Source organism: Nymphaea colorata, chromosome 9 (assembly GCF_008831285.2).
Source record: "Nymphaea colorata isolate Beijing-Zhang1983 chromosome 9, ASM883128v2, whole genome shotgun sequence".
NCBI classification, from domain to species: domain Eukaryota; kingdom Viridiplantae; phylum Streptophyta; class Magnoliopsida; order Nymphaeales; family Nymphaeaceae; genus Nymphaea; species Nymphaea colorata.
Window position 1 is genome coordinate 159,013 of NC_045146.1, and position 21,260 is coordinate 180,272.

The following is a 21,260-nucleotide window of genomic DNA, read 5'->3' on the forward strand; positions in this document are numbered from 1 at the left end:
CGGTTAGCATGTAAAATTTGATCCATTTATTTGATCTTTTTAACCTCCCATAATACAAATTGGTCAACATTAAGTTGCTTCAAGTTCACATTGATGTAAAACTTAAGAAGGACCTTCTATACATATTTTCAAGTATTTCTTCAAGAAAGATCCATTTTCCATCGGAATTGTGCAACTTCCACCTAAGCACTTAATTTTGATGCTTGGTTGAAACCATCGTGTATAGCATAAGTTTGGATTGTTTTGACCATTGATATGTTACTTTCAAACTGAAGATTTCAATTCTCCCTTTATAGCAAATACTTGACGATTGGAGAAAATTTTAGAGCTGCACATACAACTACTTGAAGTTTCTTTTTGGTTTCTGATATTACGGTTTTATGGACCTCTGGTAGAACAGTATCAGCATTGTAGTTTATATTGCTGTTTACCTTGCTGCATTTTGTTCGAGTCATGCCACAGAGTCCAGCATTCAACTTGTCTTTCGTGTACTGGAATTGATACTCAGGAGAAAAAAATCTTTATACACTTGCACGAGAAAATTTTCTCTTTCCTTTTTTTCTTTTTCCAGTAAGTCTTCAATTCGAAAGAATTAGTAGAGAGAGAGTATAAAACAGAGAGAGAAAAGGAAAACCAAATTTATACAATCCAGTGGAAATGAATTTCCTGCAGAATGCTCCAGTGCGGCTGTCCAGAACTTCCTGAACTCTCATTAAGGCCCAAGTAAGCAGAGCATGTCTAAATTTCAGAAAAGCTGTCAAAAATCCAACATGTCAAACAACTGTACAGACATTAAAGAGGGTGGTATCTACAGGTGCTCAATGCTCCATGCGAACATCCATCCTTCTGATCATAGATGTCAATATAGCCTCGCATTCCGAAGCAAGTCAGTCAGCTTTGTGCCATTTCTGTGCTTAATACGCACTCTCATCATCACTATCACCATGAATAGTCAGCAGTGAATACTTCGCTTGCACTGCTATTTTGCCACCCTCCACACACAGTTTTGCACCTGTCACTACCCAGTATCCTGGGGTGTCCTCTGGACCTCTTGCTACCTCTTTTAAGTCCACAAACCTCAGCATCTTTGGTGCCTTTGTAGGACTTGGTGGACCACCAGCAAAAATTGCTGAATTCATGTCCACCTTCTCTAATGATGCTGACAATGGCACCTGGCTAAAACCAAGACGTGTGCTTATCAATGTAGAGAAGACACTTGACTTATGAGTTGGACTTGATGCCCCATCCCACTCTGATCTCCGAATCCGAGCATTTTTCACCATTGAAAATCCAAGCCTAAGGAAGAGGACCTTCTTCATGTTAACTTCAGCCACATGAAAGCTTGCCTGTGTGACCACACCAGCTGCATCATCATTGAAAGCAATACTGAGTTCTACTGGAGCAGTACACACACGTGAGAAAAACTTCCACTTCACAGGGTCGAAGTAGCGGCGGTCCTCACAGATATCGCTTTCATAAGCAAGATCATCAGATACTTGGAATATCCCAGGACGTGAGGAAAGGTGCTGGAGATGAATTGCAAGCCTGTTTTGCTTCTTTCCTTCTAGGAAGAGGCGTATTCCAGTCACAGGCTTCCTTTCAGAGTCAACCTACAAATGATGGTTTCATTTTCATTTGTCAGAGGCATGCAAAGTGAAGCAGTAGACCCATACTAAGGATGACATTCACACCTGTTGGTGAAAAGAAGTTTAACATGGGTGGTTTCGAGATTGTCCACATGCACAAATTAAACATTCATGCACACACATGTACACAAGAAAGACCTAAAAGAAGAGAAACCAGAAGGAATGCCTGATACCAAGAAAGGTCGTTGTCATGACGTTTAGAGCGGACACATTATTTACATATAGAGTATTAATTATAACAGCCACAAGAATTGAGGATGCACAATAAGTTATGAAGCTAACTGGACGAGGTACGTTCTTATGGAAGTTGAAGTTATGAGTGCATCAATTCGTGATCAGATATATATCAAGATGGTGCAATTTTTTATATTTTTTGCATGTATTGTGCAGACACCTATATGGGCATGCACCATGCACATGAATGGACACACACACACTCTTGCAGTTCATGTTTAGAAGGACCCAGAATCCTTTGTTACTAGAATGTTTATTTGATGTACAAAATAATTGTTGAAATGACAATCAAAATGATGCCAATAGCCCATTGAGTAATAGCTCTAACTCCATGCTACTTTGGAAATAACAGTTAATGGAAGGTCTAAATGGATGGTTGGACTAGAAAAGTCACTTACTTTAGTAGTATTGACATAGAGGGCAGAATCCATAATCGAGAATTGGAGCTTTGAAGAGTGTGTCTGCTTAGGTTGTAGTACCAGTGAGTGCTCTGCATATACAGGAGCCCATTGCCTGGGAAGTTGATATTCCAAAAAGTTGTGGAGTTCCTCTATTGCAGGCTTGTCTGAAGTCAGCTAAATCAGAGTTAAAATCTGGAATTTGACACTCGACAGTTTCTTTTTTACTCAGTTCACGCTATGTTCAGTTCATAATATATATATATACATATAAATAATATATAATAATATATATATATATATCACGAAAATTTAGTCATAATAAACATAAAATTCACTATTTAGTTGAAAAGAGGCTGCCTGTGAAGAACGTTGAAGTTACAGCACAATCAGTTATGCACTAAACTAGAAAAAAACAGATACAATGGAATAAGATACTTCCAAGTAAGGAGCAGAAAAAAGGAACTAAACTCATACGGATATCATTTGCACATAACTTGAGGAGTTCCTGTATTCTTTAGAATCAGAGACCTCCTAGCAGTAACACAGACAGAATCTGCAATTTTTTTTTTTTTCAGAAATCCTTTTATGGTTGACCCCCAAACACCAAGAAAAAATTTGTGGCCCTACCCTCTTCCTAGTTTTGCATGAGTTGAGCTTAATAGCTCTGTTAGATGTCAATGCATACAATTGCTTATATCATGGATCATGAGAAAAAGGACACTACGGGGGCCTGACTATAATCTAGTGTCTTACAGCGTAAGTAGAGATTTACTGCATGGATTAGAAATCCACTTCCAGGGACCCCATTTAAGAGAGATGTTATAGGCACAAGTGACATTGAAATTGCATCAGGTGCCAGTGGAACTGTAGCTAGCCATTCATTATGCTCTTGCCCAGTATCGATACCTCCTCTTCGGATGCAAATGCTCACCACAGCCTGTACAAGATTATCAAGCGAAGAAGTATTATTTACATTCTGAGGTACTTTGGCATGAATAAATGTTGATTAATGGAAGATAAAAAACACCTCTTTTTTTGAATGAGAGATTGTGCTCCCAGAATTTGAGAATGTTACACGATGTTCACGAATTGCCAGCTGGGCATCCTGAATTCCGAAACAGCTAGTTTGTTCAGTCACAGAAGCTTAAATAGATGTGGACTATTGCAACAAGAAGTAGTTTAAAGACTTGCATGAAAACTGACCATATTCAAAATAAATGACTGTGGAAGGATAGAAAAGCACAAAAGACATAGGCATACAGAGAGAGAGTGTGTGTGTACTGGTGTAAGGATGTTACGAAGACAAAGAGTGGATTGCAGACTGCGGAAGCATGTGCTGCAGATATATACAGGTATTGAGATGTGGGACTGGTACAAGGAGTTGATCTATAAGGTTTAGAAAGATATGCAATGGAACCACATACACATATGTATGTCCATCTGTATGTATATGAATGTGCAGGTCTATGATATCTTGAGGATCTTAGCTGCAAATGTTCAATTAAACATAATGTATATTAATGATGTCCCAAATTATCAACCATTTTCTTTCAAATTGACAATAGCTTGGTTTGATTTTTGCGTAGGTTTCATTTTTCTATTTATTACCTACAAATGTGCTAAATAGTACTCCTAAGGAGAACAATTTCAGTGTTCAAGAGAAAGGAGCAGAAACCTCATATCTGGTATAAAGAATTGACAAAATGAGAAAATATCACTAAAGAAACATATTCGACTCCTTAGGCTAGACACAGACACAAACTTAATGTAAGAATTATCCCTGTTCATAGTGGAAATCATAACTTCTTCCGGGTAATTCAAAAACACCAGTTAAATACGCATTATCAGTCAAAGAGAAAAATGAGATCCAGATTTTCACTCTTTCTGCGATTGACATTTTTATAAACCAAATTTGCATGCAAGCTTTTATGGTTTGAACCAATATGATGAATCCTTACATTGCTTGATGATTTGACAGGGCTCAGAATGGAGGTTGTCCCGGCATCTGCAAATCTATCATCCGCTAACTTGGTTAGCATTTTCTGCATTTGAGCAGGCTGAAGCATTGACTTGTGCTGCTGCTTGACATGAACCACATCTTTGCCTCCCATCTTCACCCCCACGATGACATGAGTTCCATATTTCTCAATAAACCTGAAAACAGATAGACGGCTGAATGTATAGCACAAGGGAGAGTACTGAAATATATCTATTTTATGAAAAAAAAAAAGGTACAAAAAGGAGCACTGAACTAAGCATCGAAACTGTTTTGTTATAGATAATTTGGAATTCAAGTAGGTCTAGTCCTTTAAATTGATCCCAGGAATCAGCAGTGGTGCAATTGTGGACTTCCATTCATCTACCTTGAATATTTCCTTCTCAACTGCTTATCTGTTACCATAATTTATACTCTTCGAAGCATGCACCTGTCCACTAGTTTTTTCCTTTCTATTTCATCTTATTCCATGCTTTCGAGGTATAGCAATGCTAAAACATGTGACACATATAATTGATGACAAATGTTTAGAAACTGGAAAGAGTTCAATGTGGTGCACATCTTTTATTAGTCAGCTTCTGATCCGAAGGGTCCAACTTGATGACTACATAAGATGGTTTCATTCTTTAAGGTTCCTACAAGTTCACAATGGGAACTTGTGGGCAGGGTATTTTGACTAAATTAGTCTGAACCCTTAAGAAGTTCCCAAACATACTGAACATGATGGTATGTTTTTGTTGCAAAAAAGAAAAAAAAATTCTTTGGTTGCAAAAAGAAAAAAAAATCTTTAGAATGACCCCAAAAACAATACTAGAAAGCCATGTTCTATGACCGCAGGTGCACTACTTTCCAAATAACTTGGTGCAGGTGAATAATGGGTACAGAAACACACACATGCATGATCCCAGTGTGATTCTGATTCCATATTCTGGGGAACTGGAAGAGACAGAAAAAGGATGGTCCTAACCCATTTAGAGCAAGTTGTCAACCAAGGACTCAAATCTATCATCTACTATGACAGCCTACATCAAGGATTGGCAATAGTAGTGATATAAGGGAAGCGGATTTCAAAACTTCATATTTTCCTTCGATCAAATGCTAATAGAACATACAGGAGAAAAACAAAATCTGAACACCATTACCTGGCTAATGCAGCAGGATACCACGCAGATGGAACTTCTCGTTTGACATGCTTTTGTAATCCAATATGAGATCTGTCTAGCTCAACATTGTAAAGCGTTATAAACCACCCGTCATAGGCGAGGCTTTTTGTAGTAGAAGCATCCTTCTGCCAGCAACCATGGAACCCAAACATAGCATTGAATAAACCAGAGGGGATTTTGCCAGATAAAGAGAGCCACTGGTTGAAATGCTCTGACATCTGCAGGAAACAAAGCAAAGCCGAAACATAAACCCTTAACCACAACACCAACCCCTTACTGAACAGTTCTGAAGTCATCCATGCAGTGCACAATGACAAAGAGTTTGCAAATATAGGGAAGGTTCAACAAAAGTAAGGTGCAACTTCTACAATCAAAGTGTCAAACATTTTGAAGATTTTCTTTGTGTTCTGCGGGCATGGGAGTGCAATACTATCTTCTTCCTCATTGTTTTTCTTCTATACAAGTTTGTCTCTCTGACAGTCTATAATGATACATATTCTTCTGGGTCATGATGTTTCAACATTCATAAAGTATATCTGAGAATGAACTGTGTCAATGGCTCCCAAAGCATCTAACATGATACAAGACAAAGCACAGTGGGTAGGACTGGAAAATAAGCTGGTCTTGAGTTGAGCTCGAGCCACAAGTCAACTCATTTACTAAAATGAATTGAATTGAAACTAAGTAAGCTCGGTCCGTTTCAGCTCAAGTAGGCTTGCTTAAAGCAAATTTTTATACAACTATTTTTTTCAGAATCTAGTCACAAAAGGTATTGTTGATATATATTACCCATGACTATAGTGCCTACGAGAATGGAACCCCGGCGACTGAGGCTTTCACTCACCCGCCAGTCCGATCAGCTATGCTCATAGCGAACTTCATAGCACAGAAGTCAAGAAATCTTTTCTCACCTTTTTGAAATGAAAAGCAGGATTTTTTTGGTGGAGCAGACAATTGATAGCTAATCGGACTTCGATTTATATTAATATTCTTCATTTTAAGTGAAAATCTTGGCTGTTCATATGTGACCCGCCTAGTTGACGGGATGTAATAAACCTTTTTTTGAGAAGGGACATTCCTTGGCATCTCGTTTTGGTGAAAGCCAGCGCTAAAACAGTTGAAAATTGGATTGAATTGAAATGGGCAGATGATATTTTAAATAAATACATAAATACACATGAAATATAAATAAAAGCTGTTAAAATATTAATTTAAAAATAAACAGCGCGTAGCACGTAGTACTCCTTATAAGCCAATTAATTCATTTAAATCAGCAAACGTTCTATGCAATCACTCATGCAGATTGCATCCCTTTTTTATGTATGAGGGCAAGAAATCTCTTAACCGAGAAAGGTTCTAATTCTCATTGGATTATGAAAAAAATCTATGAACTTGATCAGGCTGCTTCAAGTTTGTTCCCAACGATTCATTGACACGAACAAATTTACTTAAGTACAATTATCTTCTATACGAATTAATATTTTTCAAGAAAGTGTATGCATAAAAATTTTGTTTTTTTAGTGTTAAAGGAAACATTTCTTGTTGAAATATAACTAAATACGAGTACAACATGTTAAAATGTCTCCAAGTAACACAAGTAACACAAACACGGCAAGCAACCCTACTATGAAGTAGAAAAGAATTAAGACGGCCAAGATATATATATTTTTTAGAGATGTAGATACAAACGTATTTTTAAACTGAATTCAGATCCAACTACCTAGCCTAAATCCGACATTTATATGTATTGTGTTAGATCTTTATCGAATCTCTGTCATATATTAGAGTCGGATTCAAATTCAATAAAAAAAAATTATGATCGATATGAATCCCCATTAGTAACCAAATTTAAATTTCTTTACAGAATTCAATTAAATAATTTAAATATATCCGAACCTTACCCCACATAACCTGACCGTTTATTTTCCAAGCTAGCTGGTGGGCAAAACAAACCGAAATGACCAATGTATCCCCAAAGGAAACCGGAAATGTCGAAGAAGTTCTGTGCCGTGATCATGAAAGAAAAGGCAACGAGTGGCACTCTAAACAAATTCAGCGGTTAAATAGATCTAAAATCCCTGCCGTCGTTAAATGAAGCAAAAAACGAGCACCGTCCATCTGAGAGGCGAACGGTAAAGAAAGTAGACGTCGAGAACACAATGGACAACGGAGCAGGTTTGATGGAAGGTGAAACGTGAAGGGGAGAAGGACGAGACCTGCTGGAAGGAGAGAGCGTCGGTCTTGAACCGGAGCCTCTCGCCCTTGTCGACTCTGACGCAGCCGGGGACGCCGGCGACGACCGTGCCGTCCGGCAGCCGCACCTTCTGCGGCGGCTGCGCCTCGTGGAGCTCCAGCAGCCGGCCTCCGCCCTTGCAATACGCCAGCCTTACGTCGTTGGTCAGGTCGTAGCCCATCCCCAACGCCCCTATCGCCCTTTCCGCCGCCAATTCCGCCCTCGTCTTCCCTGGTTCCCCCATTTTCTTCCCAGCCTACCCTTATCTTGCCGCCGTCAACGAGCTGCCCAACCGTTTTCAATTCGAATACAAGCAGCGCGACGGATGCTTTCTCTTCAGAAAAAATATGTAACCGCCGTTGCGGAATGGGTGGGTTGAAGAGAACGTCAATTGATAATGATGGAGGAAGGAGGGGGCGTTTGTGTATCCTGCAACTAGAAGAGGTTAAATTTTTCTGATTGGTTTTGTAGAAGAAGACAGAATTATTGTGAAGCGCCTCTTGAAAGCGTGAAAAGGTCCTCTACTTGGTCGACTTAAGAGAAAGAATCTCTACGTGAAACAGAGGAATTAAAGAAAGGCGGGTTTTCTATCACTTGAAAATGGAAGATGGAGGAGGTTAGCTGGTAAAATTCGTAGGAGAAGCTACGATGGTTTTTGAGAAGAACTTGAGAAATTATACGCACAGTCAGAAAACTGAAAAGGTGTCCCGCTTGGTCGATTTAAGAGATCGGACCATAAAGAATTCTTCAAGAATCTCTACGTGAAAGAAAGGAAGTAAAGAAAAGGTGGGTTTTCGAGGTCAGCTGGTAACCTTCGTAGGAGAAGCCACGATGGTTTTTGAGGAAAACTTGAGAAATTATACACAGAGACAGAAACAAAATGGAAACACTGGGAGACGTTTGATAAGAGGAAGGAGGACGATGAATGTGGTGAGAAAAGCTTCACTCCTCAACTTCCTTCTTCTTCTGATGCTGAATTGCTGATAGTTGAAACTTGAAAGACGAAATTGGGGAGAAGAAAAGCAGCTGAGTCTAATGATGGGGAGCTATACAGAAGGCGGCAAAAAGCAAAAACGAAAGTAATTGGGGATCAGAACTAATAAGAGAGAAAGGCGAAGAAGAAGCAATCGAAGAAAACTTCACCCTCCAATTTCTCTTGTTCTTCTGATGCTGATGCTTGAAGGCAAGAAAAAGTGAGAGGCTCGGAGGGGTCTACTGATTGGGAGGGCGGAAAGGTGGAGGAGATGACGTGAAAGAAAAAACAGTTGGGGTTTGAAGGTGAGTTATGGCAGGCTGTCCAGTGAGAGGAGAGAGACGGTGGTGATGAGATCGGGCAGCCATGGGGATGTCGGCACGGTGAAGTCGCGGGGACGATGATGATGATGTTGGTGAAGGGGCTTTTGCTCTTCTTTTGTCAAAAAGGGGGCCCAGGGGAGTGGTTTGTGGCAAAGAGAATATGGAACGCTCGAGGACGTTGAAAAATCAAACAGACAGGTGGCCCCCGGCGATATAAATTTTGTTTCCCCTTGAAGAAGAGACATACATGTCTTCTGTTCAAGCCGCACCTTGACTGGGCCCGTCTTTTATCAAATGCCACCAGTCCTTTACCTTTTTTTCCCATGGACGACCTCCAATTCACGGATTTCACCACAGGGGATCCGTACGTATATGTGACTTCATATATTTTGAGGTCAGTTCTGACCGATTATAACTGGCTACTCAATTAGATCAAGAAATATATAAAATTTAAAAAAATCTCCTGCAGATTCAAAAATTCAACTAGAAGTTATATCCGGGCCATTTACATTGTTATCATTTCATGAAAAGTTTTGTTAAAATAAAGTATGAAACAGCTTAATAGAAGATACCTTTCTTATATTTTATTTGGTGTTCTTATGGTTTTTAAGAGTTTGTTAATGAAATAATTTGTAAATGTTTCACGTTTCAAGATCATTGAATGCTCTCTTTATGTCATATTCATGAAACAATTACATATACTTTTGGTATCTCCAAAACAAGAGGAAATATTTCATATCAACTCATAACTTCATATGAAACTTCACTAAGTTTTCGTGGTGGATTTCGTTTTCGTTTCTTATATAATGAAAGGTTTGAATCAATCTAGAAAATCACAGGTTCAAATAGAATTAGAATATCATTTGATTCAGTAAAACTTGTAAATATTTTTAACAGAAAAAAATAAATGAATAATAAAAAAAACATTTCAATTATTAAAAAGAATGCTCGTTGACTGACTTTTGGAAGCATCTCTGGAGTCTCTCCGCCCGTCCACCCGGTTGGTGGGCAATCGTGTGATTGTCATATATCCTTTATGAAAGCAACTTATGAGAAATTTGGTTGATTATGATGACTTCGATCTTTTATTGACAATTGAAAACCATGTCAGACATTGGCGTCATATCTTAACCCGTCCTATATGGAGGGGCAAGGGAGGGGGCGCTGGGGCCATGGCCCGGTGAGCCCAAGAAATGTTTTTGGTTCGATCGATAGCTCCTCTTGATTCGACCCTGGCCCGACTCTCAAATCGTCTTGACCCGACCCTAAAAAAAATCCTAGCTCTGCCCCTGCCTATATTGCTGTTTAGATAATTAAAAACCATACTTGCCAATTATTATTTGCTTATAAATTAACTTTTAGTTAAAAGAATATTACGGGAATTCATTTTGCCACCTCATTCACGTTATCAAGCCGCTCAATATATTCTCATCAATACATTGACAACTGACCTAAGAAGACCTGAAGGTATTGGACGAAACAATTTAATCTAAATTCTAAAAGATACATATACATTATGTATGACCATTATCAACTAAGCACCTGCCCATCTTTGAAAATATATACATATGGTGACTCCAACTTTTTTGTACACTTATGAACATCGGATCTGTGCATCAAATCTAAGATCGGACGGCCCATAACACTCACCTTTGAAAAAGGCGTGTGTGTGTGGTAGAGAGAGAAAGAGTCAGACATAGAGAGAGTGAAGTAAGATTTGGGTCATTCGATCATAGATCAGACGATCAAGATCTTATGTCCCCAGATGTCCGTAAAATGTCTAGTCACTAGGAATTATATATATATATATATATATATAATTCCTAGTAACAGAAAAAACGTTTTTTTTTCAAAAAAAAAACATGATAAATTAAATGACTGTATACAAATTAAAGTGTGTTTTTTTAAAAGGTTAAAAACGAAAAAAACATATTTTTAACGTGTCTTTTTCATTTTTTTACCTTTTTATCCTTTTGCCATTTTTTTCAGTTTTTTTATTACCAAACAATTTCTTTTCATTTTTTATTTGTTGCAAATCTACTTATCTTGTAATATTTGTGTTATTAGCTTCTCACTTATTTTATTTTTCTCATATTTTTAGTTTTTTAAAATATTAAAAAATTTACCATATTTTTTGCGTTTTTTCTTTTTTTTTTAAGCTGGTTGTATTATACCCGACAAAAACCTCATCGTTTAAAACTCCGAAACCTTATTTGTAACTATGATATATATATATTTTGCACCTTACTTCTACGCCAAACCAACATTTGCCTTGGGTATAAAGGTGAGGTAACTTAAGAACTTTCCAAAATCTTGGAAATATCATTTTCCAGATCAGATTCGTTTCAAATCCACTTAAGCAAATGAATGTAGACCAGCTTGCTTCTATCCATCCGAAATGATAGGCGTTCTTTTCGAATCATTGTTTTTCGGTGCTCCTTCCTGTTTGTAAGCGGCCATCAAAGTCAAAAGGCCCTTGAAGTTTTGTGTACAACAAGTCTTGGACAATTGGTACCTTGTGAAATCGCATTGATCCTTTTTATAGTCTACGATTTGGACTTCACATCACCAAAAGCTACAACAGTATTGACTTTGGAGAGAAAATCAGATATTCTAGTTTGAGTATTTTATGAAGACACTCTTTAACTTTTGAGAAATTAATATCAAGAACATGCTCGTGTTGAATATTTCAATTTCACGCTTAGAAAGGGGTTTGTATAATTTTTTTTTTTAGATTTTTGCACCATGTTTTTTTTATTTTACAAAAAAGAAAAGATCTTCCTTTTTCTAAGGCAAGATTTTATTTTGAAAAAGAAAGCTAGAACATGTTTTTGAGTCTTTGGCAAAGAAAGTGGCGGGGATCTACCGTTGAGTCAAGTGAGCATCATTTTTGACGTCAAACAGCAGCGGGATGTCAATTGTCAGCAAATATTTTTATGTGTGTCAAGCTGGCTGCATAAAAGTCGTATATGACTTGAAGAGTTTCGTCGTTTTCCACTCAATTTTCCTTTCCCCTTTTCATGCATGCTCTTTTCTCATTGAAGTGTTTGTTTTGCAATCTAACCTTATGATGTGATCTTAAAAATGATTTGACGAGAAACATGTATTAAGTCTGTTTATTATTATTTTTATTCATGTTTCTTTAATAATCAAAAGATGAATGGCTCGTATGACATCACTATTTTGATAGTAAAACAGAAGTAACTTGAATTAAAGCATGACTTATATTGAAATAAAGTTTATAAACACATTAAGATGTTCACCTTTTGTTTCAAATATTTTTTTAATACAAATTTAATAGCTCTCTCTCTCTCTCTCTCTCTCTCATATATATATATATATATATATATATATATATATATATGTATATTAGAGGATCACTTGTTCATTTGCCAGTCCTTTCACTTTTACGGTTTTCCATTATGAGGAAAAAAAAAAGCTTATCAGAAGAGGCGCCGTGAGGTCTATGAGCAAATGGAGATCTTACACGGACCTGGCAATATTTTTCTCGATGAAATTGTTCAGATGCGAGTTAATGAAATCGAGTTGCAGGAAACTAGTTGTTGCAGTACACATTCAAAGACTAAAAATTGCTCTTCCATTGCACTTTCGAAGTCTGAACAGGAGCATAAATTGTACAGTGTGGCATAAGCCCCCATGGAAATCTGCAGAATATAGTTCTTGGCAGCTTGAGATTAAACATCTACAGTGCCGTGGTACAAATGGCAGCGTAATCTAGAAATGGGCAGCTCACACCTACCATGAATTTACAGTGTGTGTGTGAGAGAGAGAGATTCTTTCGTTTGCAGTCTGAATTTCAATTGATAACAGAGTTCTTTGGGTCTTTGATTTTGACAGGTAAAGTTAAATGGTTATAAGGGGCTTCCAGATTTTACCAACAAATCAATTATTAGCAGCTTGCCTTGGAGGTGCAGAATCAGGAAAAATGACCAAGTATTTGGCTCTTCTCATCCATGGATTCAAGTGAACTTCTGATAATTCATCGTCCAAGCTTTCTTCTCATGCTATGCAAATCAGATGGGTACCAGTTGAGTGAATGTCACAACGTCAAGATATCTCTCTCTTTCTCAAGTCTCAAGCACCTCTGCTGCTGTTCCTCCTGCTAGAGGAAGGTAGCGGTGCTGCCAGCAACCGCCATTGCCGATCAAGATTCTCTTTGTTTGAAGACGCATCCAGGCATCGCAGCCATTCAGCTTCAGCAAGAGCTTAGGTTGTCCCTGAAGCACCAAGTTCACAAAGACCGCAGACTTCAGCATGACTTCGGCCTTTACCCTAAGATCACCACCTCAACTATATCTCCATATTCACTGGAGAAAAAAACAAACCTTATTAATTTTCATCTTGCATGTTGCATCTGACAAATATATTTGAAGGAAAGTGAAAGGGGAGCAATGTGGCTTACTTTATGACTGTAAGAATATTAAATTTTTGGAGACTTTTGAATAGTTTAACACCAGATACTACCTAAAGAATTCTGGATGGTAAAGAGCTGAAAATTCTATCTAATTCCTTATTTGTAGATGACAGAGAGCTAAAGCTTATACACAATTTCTTGTTGAGTAGGAAATAGAGTTTATTTTTGGTGCCTCAAGGTGTTACTCTAGTTGTGCTTAGCCCCTGATACTCAAATGAGACTTGACACCTACTGGATCTCACCCCAAACCATTGTGTTAATCCCTTGTATACATTTACTACTGATCAGCCAACAAGGGCTATCGCTCAAATCAAATTTTAAAATTTTACATGTAAATTTTTAAATTTTTAGTTTAACATATATGAAAAGTTTGGAAAATTATATTTTCAATCTCTCTTAAAATTTTGAAACTAATATTTTTCAATCCCTATAACGAAAACTTTTTGGCTCCATCCCTGCTACCCAAACTTACCTTTTGGTTATCACTTCAAGACGAGGGTCACTTTATCTCAATCAAACAGGAATACTACCACATCACTCATTCCTTACCAATACAGAAGATTACCTTTCAAATTAAAAAAAAAAGAGACCATAAGAAAAGTAGCAAGAAATTGCTCATGAGAGAGAGATGAGAGAGAGAAAGAATACCTGTGATTGGTGAAATAACGTCGAAGAAAGGTGGGCTCGATGAGGGTGCTCCTTGAGGAGGTGATTTAAGAGCGTAGGCTCCTTCATCCCCCCCTTTGGTAAGCCTGTGTCTGAGCTCAGCGCTTAGATGGTGTAAGAAATCAAAATGAAGAAATAATTAAAGGGACATAAATTTTTAAAGTGGTTCAGCCAATAGGCCTACGTCCACTACTCTATCATTTCTTGCTTGTCTTCCTTTGGTGGAGAGACTCATTTATATAGAGGAGTTACATAAGGGGTCTCTAGTTCCCAAAAGACATGACTTTTCATCTTTCAACATACATGACTTTTCATCCCTCAAGAGACATGACTTTTCATCTCTCAAGAGACATGTCTTTTCATCTTCTAAGAGACATGACTTTTCATCTCTCAAGAGATATGACTTTTCATCTCCCAAGTAATACACATTGAGAGCCTTCTTGGTGTTTCTGTTAACATCCCCCCGCAAGCTCAATGCTCCAACAATGAGATTGAGCTTGTTAATTATTTGATAATGGTGCTGCTTACTAAGTGGCTTAGTTAAAATATCAGCAACCTGATCTTTGAAAGAGTTGTACTGAATTTTCAAATCTCCTTTAGCCAATTTTTCTCGAACAAAATGAAGGTCAATCTCTATGTGTTTGCTGCGACTATGATACACAGGATGAGCTGCATGATAGGTTGCGCCGATGTTGTCGCACCATAATATGGGAGGTTGTGATTGATCAACACAAAGTTCTTTTAATAAAAATTGTAACCACATGATTTCAGCAGTAGTATTGGCAATTGATCGATACTCAGCCTCAGTGATAGAACGAGAGACAACTGACTGCTTTTTAGCACTCCATGAAACTAGATTGGATCCAATAAACACTGCATATCCACCTGTAGAGCGTCTATCATCAAGACATCCTGCCCAATCTGCATCACTGTAAGCATTAATATTTAAAACTAAACTAGGTCTAATAACAAGGCCATAATCAATAGTGTGCTTCAAATATCTTAGGATTCTCTTTACGGCATCCCAATGGCCATCAGTAGGATGATGCATGTATTGACAAACTTTATTGACAGCATAAGAGATGTCTGGACGAGTCACAGTAGAGTATTGAAGAACGCCAACAATGCTGCGATAAAGAGTTGAATCATAAAAATTTGATCCAGTTTGAGCAGATAAAGCAGGAGAACATGCCATGGGAGTTGAAACTCCCTTAGCTCCAAGCATATTTGTTCTTTTGAGAAGCTCGAATATGTACTTCTTTGGAGACAATATTAGCTTATTGTCAATTCTTTTTGCTTCTATGCCCAAAAAGAAATGAAGCTCACCCAGATCTTTAATGGCAAACTCACTTTTGAACTGACAAATAATTTTATGAATATATTCTGGTGAGCTTCCTGTTATGATCATGTCATCCACGTATACCAAAACATATAGAAGTATTTCTCTTTTTCTCAAAATAAAAAGAGATGAATCTGTTTGAGCCCCTTTAAAACCAAGATTTTGGAGGAATAGACTAAGACGGGCAAACCATGCCCTAGGAGCCTGTTTTAAACTATATAAAGCACGTTCAAGCTTGCATACATGATTTGGAAAAGAATGATTATGAAATCCGGGTGGTTGAGCCATATATAGTTCTTCTGAAATAGATCCATATAAGAATGAATTTTGAATATCCAGCTGATGTATTTTCCATTTGTGACTAATAGAAATAGTCAATACTGTCCGAATTGTAGTAGGTTTCACAACAGGGCTGAAGGTTTCAGTATAGTCAATTCCTTCTTTTTGACTATATCCCTTAGCGACGAGTCTAGCCTTGTATCTTTCCAATGATCAATCTGCCTTTCGCTTGATTTTGAACACCCATTTACATCCTACAATGTGTTTGGCTTCTTTCTTTGGAACAAGTTTCCAAGTATTGTTTCGAATAAAAACATCATATTCTTCTTGCATGGCCTTCCTCCAATTTTCATCTTCATATGCTTCCTTGAAACTTGAGGGTTCTTTATCTTCAAGAAGAGTGGAGACAAGAGCTCTTGGAAGAGAGTGTTTGCTAGAAAAATATTTATGGAACTCATTGTATTTAGAATTAGGTTTGAAGATTTCCACTTGAGATCTAGTAGTCATAGGATGGACTCGTTCTTGATTTGGTTCATTTTCATTGGATTGGGTAGGCTCCTCATTTCCAAGAGTTTCAGGTTGAAATTCACTATTTGTTTTAGACTGAAGTAAGGGTTCCTCTGAAGTTGTGGATGTACTAGATGATGATATTGTAGGGTTTGAAAACTGATATTCATGAGGGGAGGTTAAAATTATAGCTTGGTTTTGAGTTTCTAGATCTTGAGTTTTAGTTTCTTGAGTATCAATAAAAGGAAATTTTTTCTCATTAAATTGGACATGTCTCGAAATATAGATTTTACGGGATCGTACACCCAAACAATAATATCCTTTATGTTGAGGAGCATAACCCAAGAAAACACATCTTTCAAAACGATAATTTAATTTATTTTTCTGATAAGCTCTTAAACAAGGAAAACATTTACATCCAAAGATTTTGAGGAAGCCATAGTCGGGTTTCTCTTTGAACAATTTTTCCAAAGGAGAAGCAAAATCAAGAATCTTGGTTGGAATTCGGTTAATCAAATATACAGCAGTACAAAAAGCATAGGACCAAAAGTTCTTGGGAATATTACCTTCTGCCATTAGAGATAAACCTGTTTCAACAATATGTTTATGTCTCCTTTCAGCTGCTCCATTTTGTTCATGGGTATGAGGACATGATATTCTATGTCCAATCCCATTATCGACAAGATATGATTGAAGCCCTTGAAATTCTCCTCCCCAATCTGAGTGAAAATATTTTATCTTGTGCCCAGTGAGATTTTAAGAAAGTGCCTTGAAAGCTTTAAAAACATGATTGACGTCTGATTTTTTTTTCATCAAATAAATCCAAGTATATCTTGAAAAGGCATCCATAAAAATCACATAGTACTTAAAACCATTCATACTCTCCACTGGGGCTGGACCCCATACATCAGAATAAATGAGTTCAAGCGGGCGTTTCACCTTACTTGAAATAGCATTAAATGGAAGTTTATGACTCTTAGTTTTTTGACAAGCTTCACATAAATAATTTAAACAATCATAATAAGACAAATCACACTTGTTCAAAACCTTTTTAACAATGGAAAATGAAGGGTGACTAAGTCTTTTGTGCCACTGCCCAATATTATGTATTTCTCCAAGTTGTGCTTCCTTTTTTCTGCTAGTAAGGTCTATTTTATATAGCCCATCACTGCTCGTTCCTTGATGAAAAATTTTTTCCATTCCCTACTGCTAAACATAGCATATATTAGGATGAAACTCAAAATAGACTCCATTATCGTTAGAAAAACATTGTACAGATAACAAGTTTCTTGTTATTTTGGGCACATGAAGAAGATCATTTAAAACTAAATTTTGAGATGTCTTTGAAGAACCAATATGAAAAATTCTCAAACCTGATCCATCTCCGATTTTTACTGCATCTCCACCTTTGTATTTGGCATGAATAGACAAGTTATTGATATCATTGGTGATGTGATGAGTCGCACCAGAGTCAGGATACCAATTGTCATCTCCAATGTCTTGATTCAGAGTGCTAGAAGAAACTACATGATATGCTTGAGGAGGCGTTGTCTCTTTTTCTTTAAGCAAGTTAGTATATGACCAACAAAACTTTGCAATATGACCAACTTTTTCACATATTTGGCATACAAGACGATCACCTTTGTATTGATCACTTCTTCGGACTCCTCCTCTAAATTGATAGTTGTTTTTACCACGACCTCTGTAGTTGGTTTGCTTGTTGTAAACTTGTTTTGAGGCAATATTCGCAGCCGGCATAATAGATTCAAAAGTTTGAGAATCATCTTCTTTTAAGTTGGCTTCTTGTATGAGAAGAAGCCCATGAAGTTCGTTCAAAGAAACAGGGTCCTTTCGAGTTTCCATACTAACTTTAAAAGCAAGATATTCACTTGGCAATCCTCTAAGAATTTGAAGAACAAGATCATCTTCATCAACAGGTTTGGATGCAATGGTTAATTGATGAGCAATAGATTTTGCTTTGTTTATATAAACATCCATAGAACTAGACCCCTTTTTCAAAACTTGAAACTGTGATTTTAACTTCATTATTCGAGCCCTAGATTGAATGGCATATGACTGCCTAAGAGCGCTCCAAACCTCTAGAGAGGTTTTTAAACCAATAATTTGGGTATGTATTGCTTCAGATAGAGATGACTTAATCCAACTCAAAAGTAGTTGATCATTTATCAACCATTCAATATATTCTGAACTAATTTCAGTTGTTCCACTTCTAAACATTGACGGAGCAGGTTTGCTTCCATCAATATATCCCATAAGACCAAATGAGATCAAAATTGAAGTGAATTGAGATTCCCAAATAAGATAATTTTCAGCATTTAACTTGATGGTGAGGAAATGCTGTAAATTGCTTGGGCACTGAAGAGGAGAAGCAAGAAAATTCATACCCGTATCAGAGTTGACTCCCGTATTTGATGATGCTTATTGATTTGCCATGAGAATGAAACGCGGCAACACAAGATGTAATCCTTAGAATCTAGCAGCAACACTAACAAGGACTAGTGGCTCTGATACCATGTAAGAAATCAAAATGAAGAAATAATTAAAGGGACATAAATTTTTAAAGTGGTTCAGCCAATAGGCCTACGTCCACTACTCTATCATTTCTTGCTTGCATTCCTTTGGTGGAGAGGCTCATTTATATAGAGGAGTTACATAAGGGGTCTCTAGTTTCCAAAAAACATGACTTTTCATCTTTTAACATACATAACTTTTCATTCCTCAAGAGACATGACTTTTCAACTCTCAAGAGACATGTCTTTTCATCTCCTAAGAGACATGACTTTTCATCTCTCAAGAGATATGACTTTTCATCTCCCAAGTAATACACATTGAAAGCCTTCTTGGTGTTTCTGTTAACAGATGGAACCCAATACCAACAAGACAAGGTGACAGAGATCATCAAACCTGGTCCATTATCAAAGCTTGACGCTCTCATTGACCACATTCAAGTCGGCCCAGAAAGGGATCGGGCTGAGCTCGGAAGCAGGCTTACCAAAGGGAGGTGAGGAGCACAGACTCTATCACCTTCTCAAGCTTCCTACCCACATCGAGCCCACCGGTCTTCAAGATGATTTCACTAAGTAGACACATTAGCCTCCCTCCTCTTTCTTTGAGGTAATGGGAGGTCCCCTTGTGTTGTGTATATATATATATATATATATATATATATGACAGAAAGAACAGTTACACGCATTAAGGGGAGGGACTTGGCCCGTTATGATTTTTCATGCAGCCAGCCACGGCTGCATTGTTCATTCATGCCGTTTCAATCTTTATGATTTGATCCGTCCAGCCACGGCTGTATCTCTCATTCATATTGTCTTTACTGGTACTTGCCTTGACCTGTTGGACATTATTGCTGCTATTCTTGCGATTTTTGCATGTATTTAATTGCCTTTGATTCTCGTCTTCATCACTTGCCTTGTTTTGAGCAGTATTAATACGGCTAGCTGTTCTTGCCTTTTGATTTTGAGCCTTCTTCACTATGCCGTTATCTTCCTGATCTTTGTTCTTGTCATGTATAGTCAGATCCGGTAGTTTTTTTTTTTTTTTTGAATTATCATTGATTCCTAAAATGTCCTAATTATCGAAATCAAGTATGAAAATTAAAGCTTCATAAAAAAGGATATCTTTAATTAATTAATTGCGTTTCACATGTGATCATATTAAATTTCATGCGAAATTCCGTTACAAATAGCAGATTCAAGTAGAATTAGAATATTTTCGATTTGATACAGGGTCCCTTTCTGTGGGATATATGCCGGAACGTTCTTTTGATTTTCATTGGTTTTTTGTAAATTGTTAATGATTTTTTACTTAGAAACATAAACTCAATTTGGAATAAAAGGGATGAAGGTCTATCCTCTAGCAGGCTTGTTTTGGGAAATAAGCCTTAGGCTTAGGGATATACATATCCGATTTGGATCAGATATCTGGCCAAACTGTTTTAAAAAAATCGGATATGGAAAAAAATTTAATATTCGATTAAGAAAATGGATCAGATTCAGATTTAAGAAATGACATCTGGTCAGATTTGGATTCAGATATGTATAAATAATCAATTGGATTCAGATTTAGATTTAGATCAGATTTAATTTTAAGGAAATATCGTATATCCAATGCTCTTATATTTTGAAGCACTGCAAAAGTCGATTCAAAACTCAGATTAGGATATGAATGTAAAAACTGGATTCAGATCTGATTCAGATTGTGAAATCAAATTTCAGATTCAGATATGATTCTCTTTATTGGTATTTCAAATCCGAATTTGAATCTTAAGTTCGTAAAGTATACAACCACGTATGTGATGGAGTTTAGATAAATATGTGCAAGTGTTATTGAAACTCTTCTTTTGCTCATTGTTGAGCATTGGAGCAAGAGAGAAAAGCGAGGGTTGCGTGTGTGTGTGTGTGGAGCAAAACACTTTTGATTTCGGCTCCACCCCACGATCGCAGGTGGAGGGAATGGAGAGCCGCCGGGTCTTCCCTTTCTCTCCGGCAGCGCTGCCGGGCTGCTGCCGGTGGTAGGGTGAAGTTGATGTTTAAAAAAAAAAAAAAAGGAAAATTCAACCACGACCATCCATTTGTTTTAAGATGAACAGCCTGGTTTGATGTATGATTTTGAATGGTGACTCTAGAGTCACTATTATAAACTATATATATATATATATATATATATATATATATATATATATATATATATATATATATATATATATATATATATATATATATAAAGAGAAAGAGAGAGAGAGAGAGAGAGTTTAATATAAATAAGAGGGAGACAATTTTCCACCAAGTCGTGCATCCTTTACGTGTATGACTGATATTACATTTTTCTTCTACGCGTTCTAGAGGTGCCGTTTGGGTCAGAACACAAAGCAACCGAACGGAAGAAATGAAGAAAAGAAATGCTAAAAATATATAACTCAGACACAGCTGGTTCATGACATGACTCCCATGATCCATGGCATCCACTTATTTCTGAATATCAAGATTTCAACAGAAGAAAAAAGAATAGGTAAAATTAAATACTTTAACATGCT

At 37.1% G+C, this 21,260-nt stretch overlaps 1 protein-coding gene across 1 annotated transcript; it reads right to left on the reverse strand.

The window, feature by feature from the left end:
* Positions 1–515: 515 nt before the first annotated feature.
* LOC116260879 (MACPF domain-containing protein At4g24290-like) lies at positions 516–9,400 on the reverse strand. The gene is made up of 7 exons (XM_031639398.2): positions 7,657–9,400; positions 5,420–5,658; positions 4,240–4,435; positions 3,309–3,386; positions 3,035–3,218; positions 2,279–2,445; positions 516–1,610 (listed from the first exon to the last, which is right to left on the reverse strand). Exons 1-7 carry the CDS (start codon positions 7,915–7,917, stop codon positions 915–917), a joined length of 1,821 nt encoding a protein of 606 aa, XP_031495258.1. The 5' UTR covers positions 7,918–9,400; the 3' UTR covers positions 516–914.
* Positions 9,401–21,260: the final 11,860 nt, after the last annotated feature.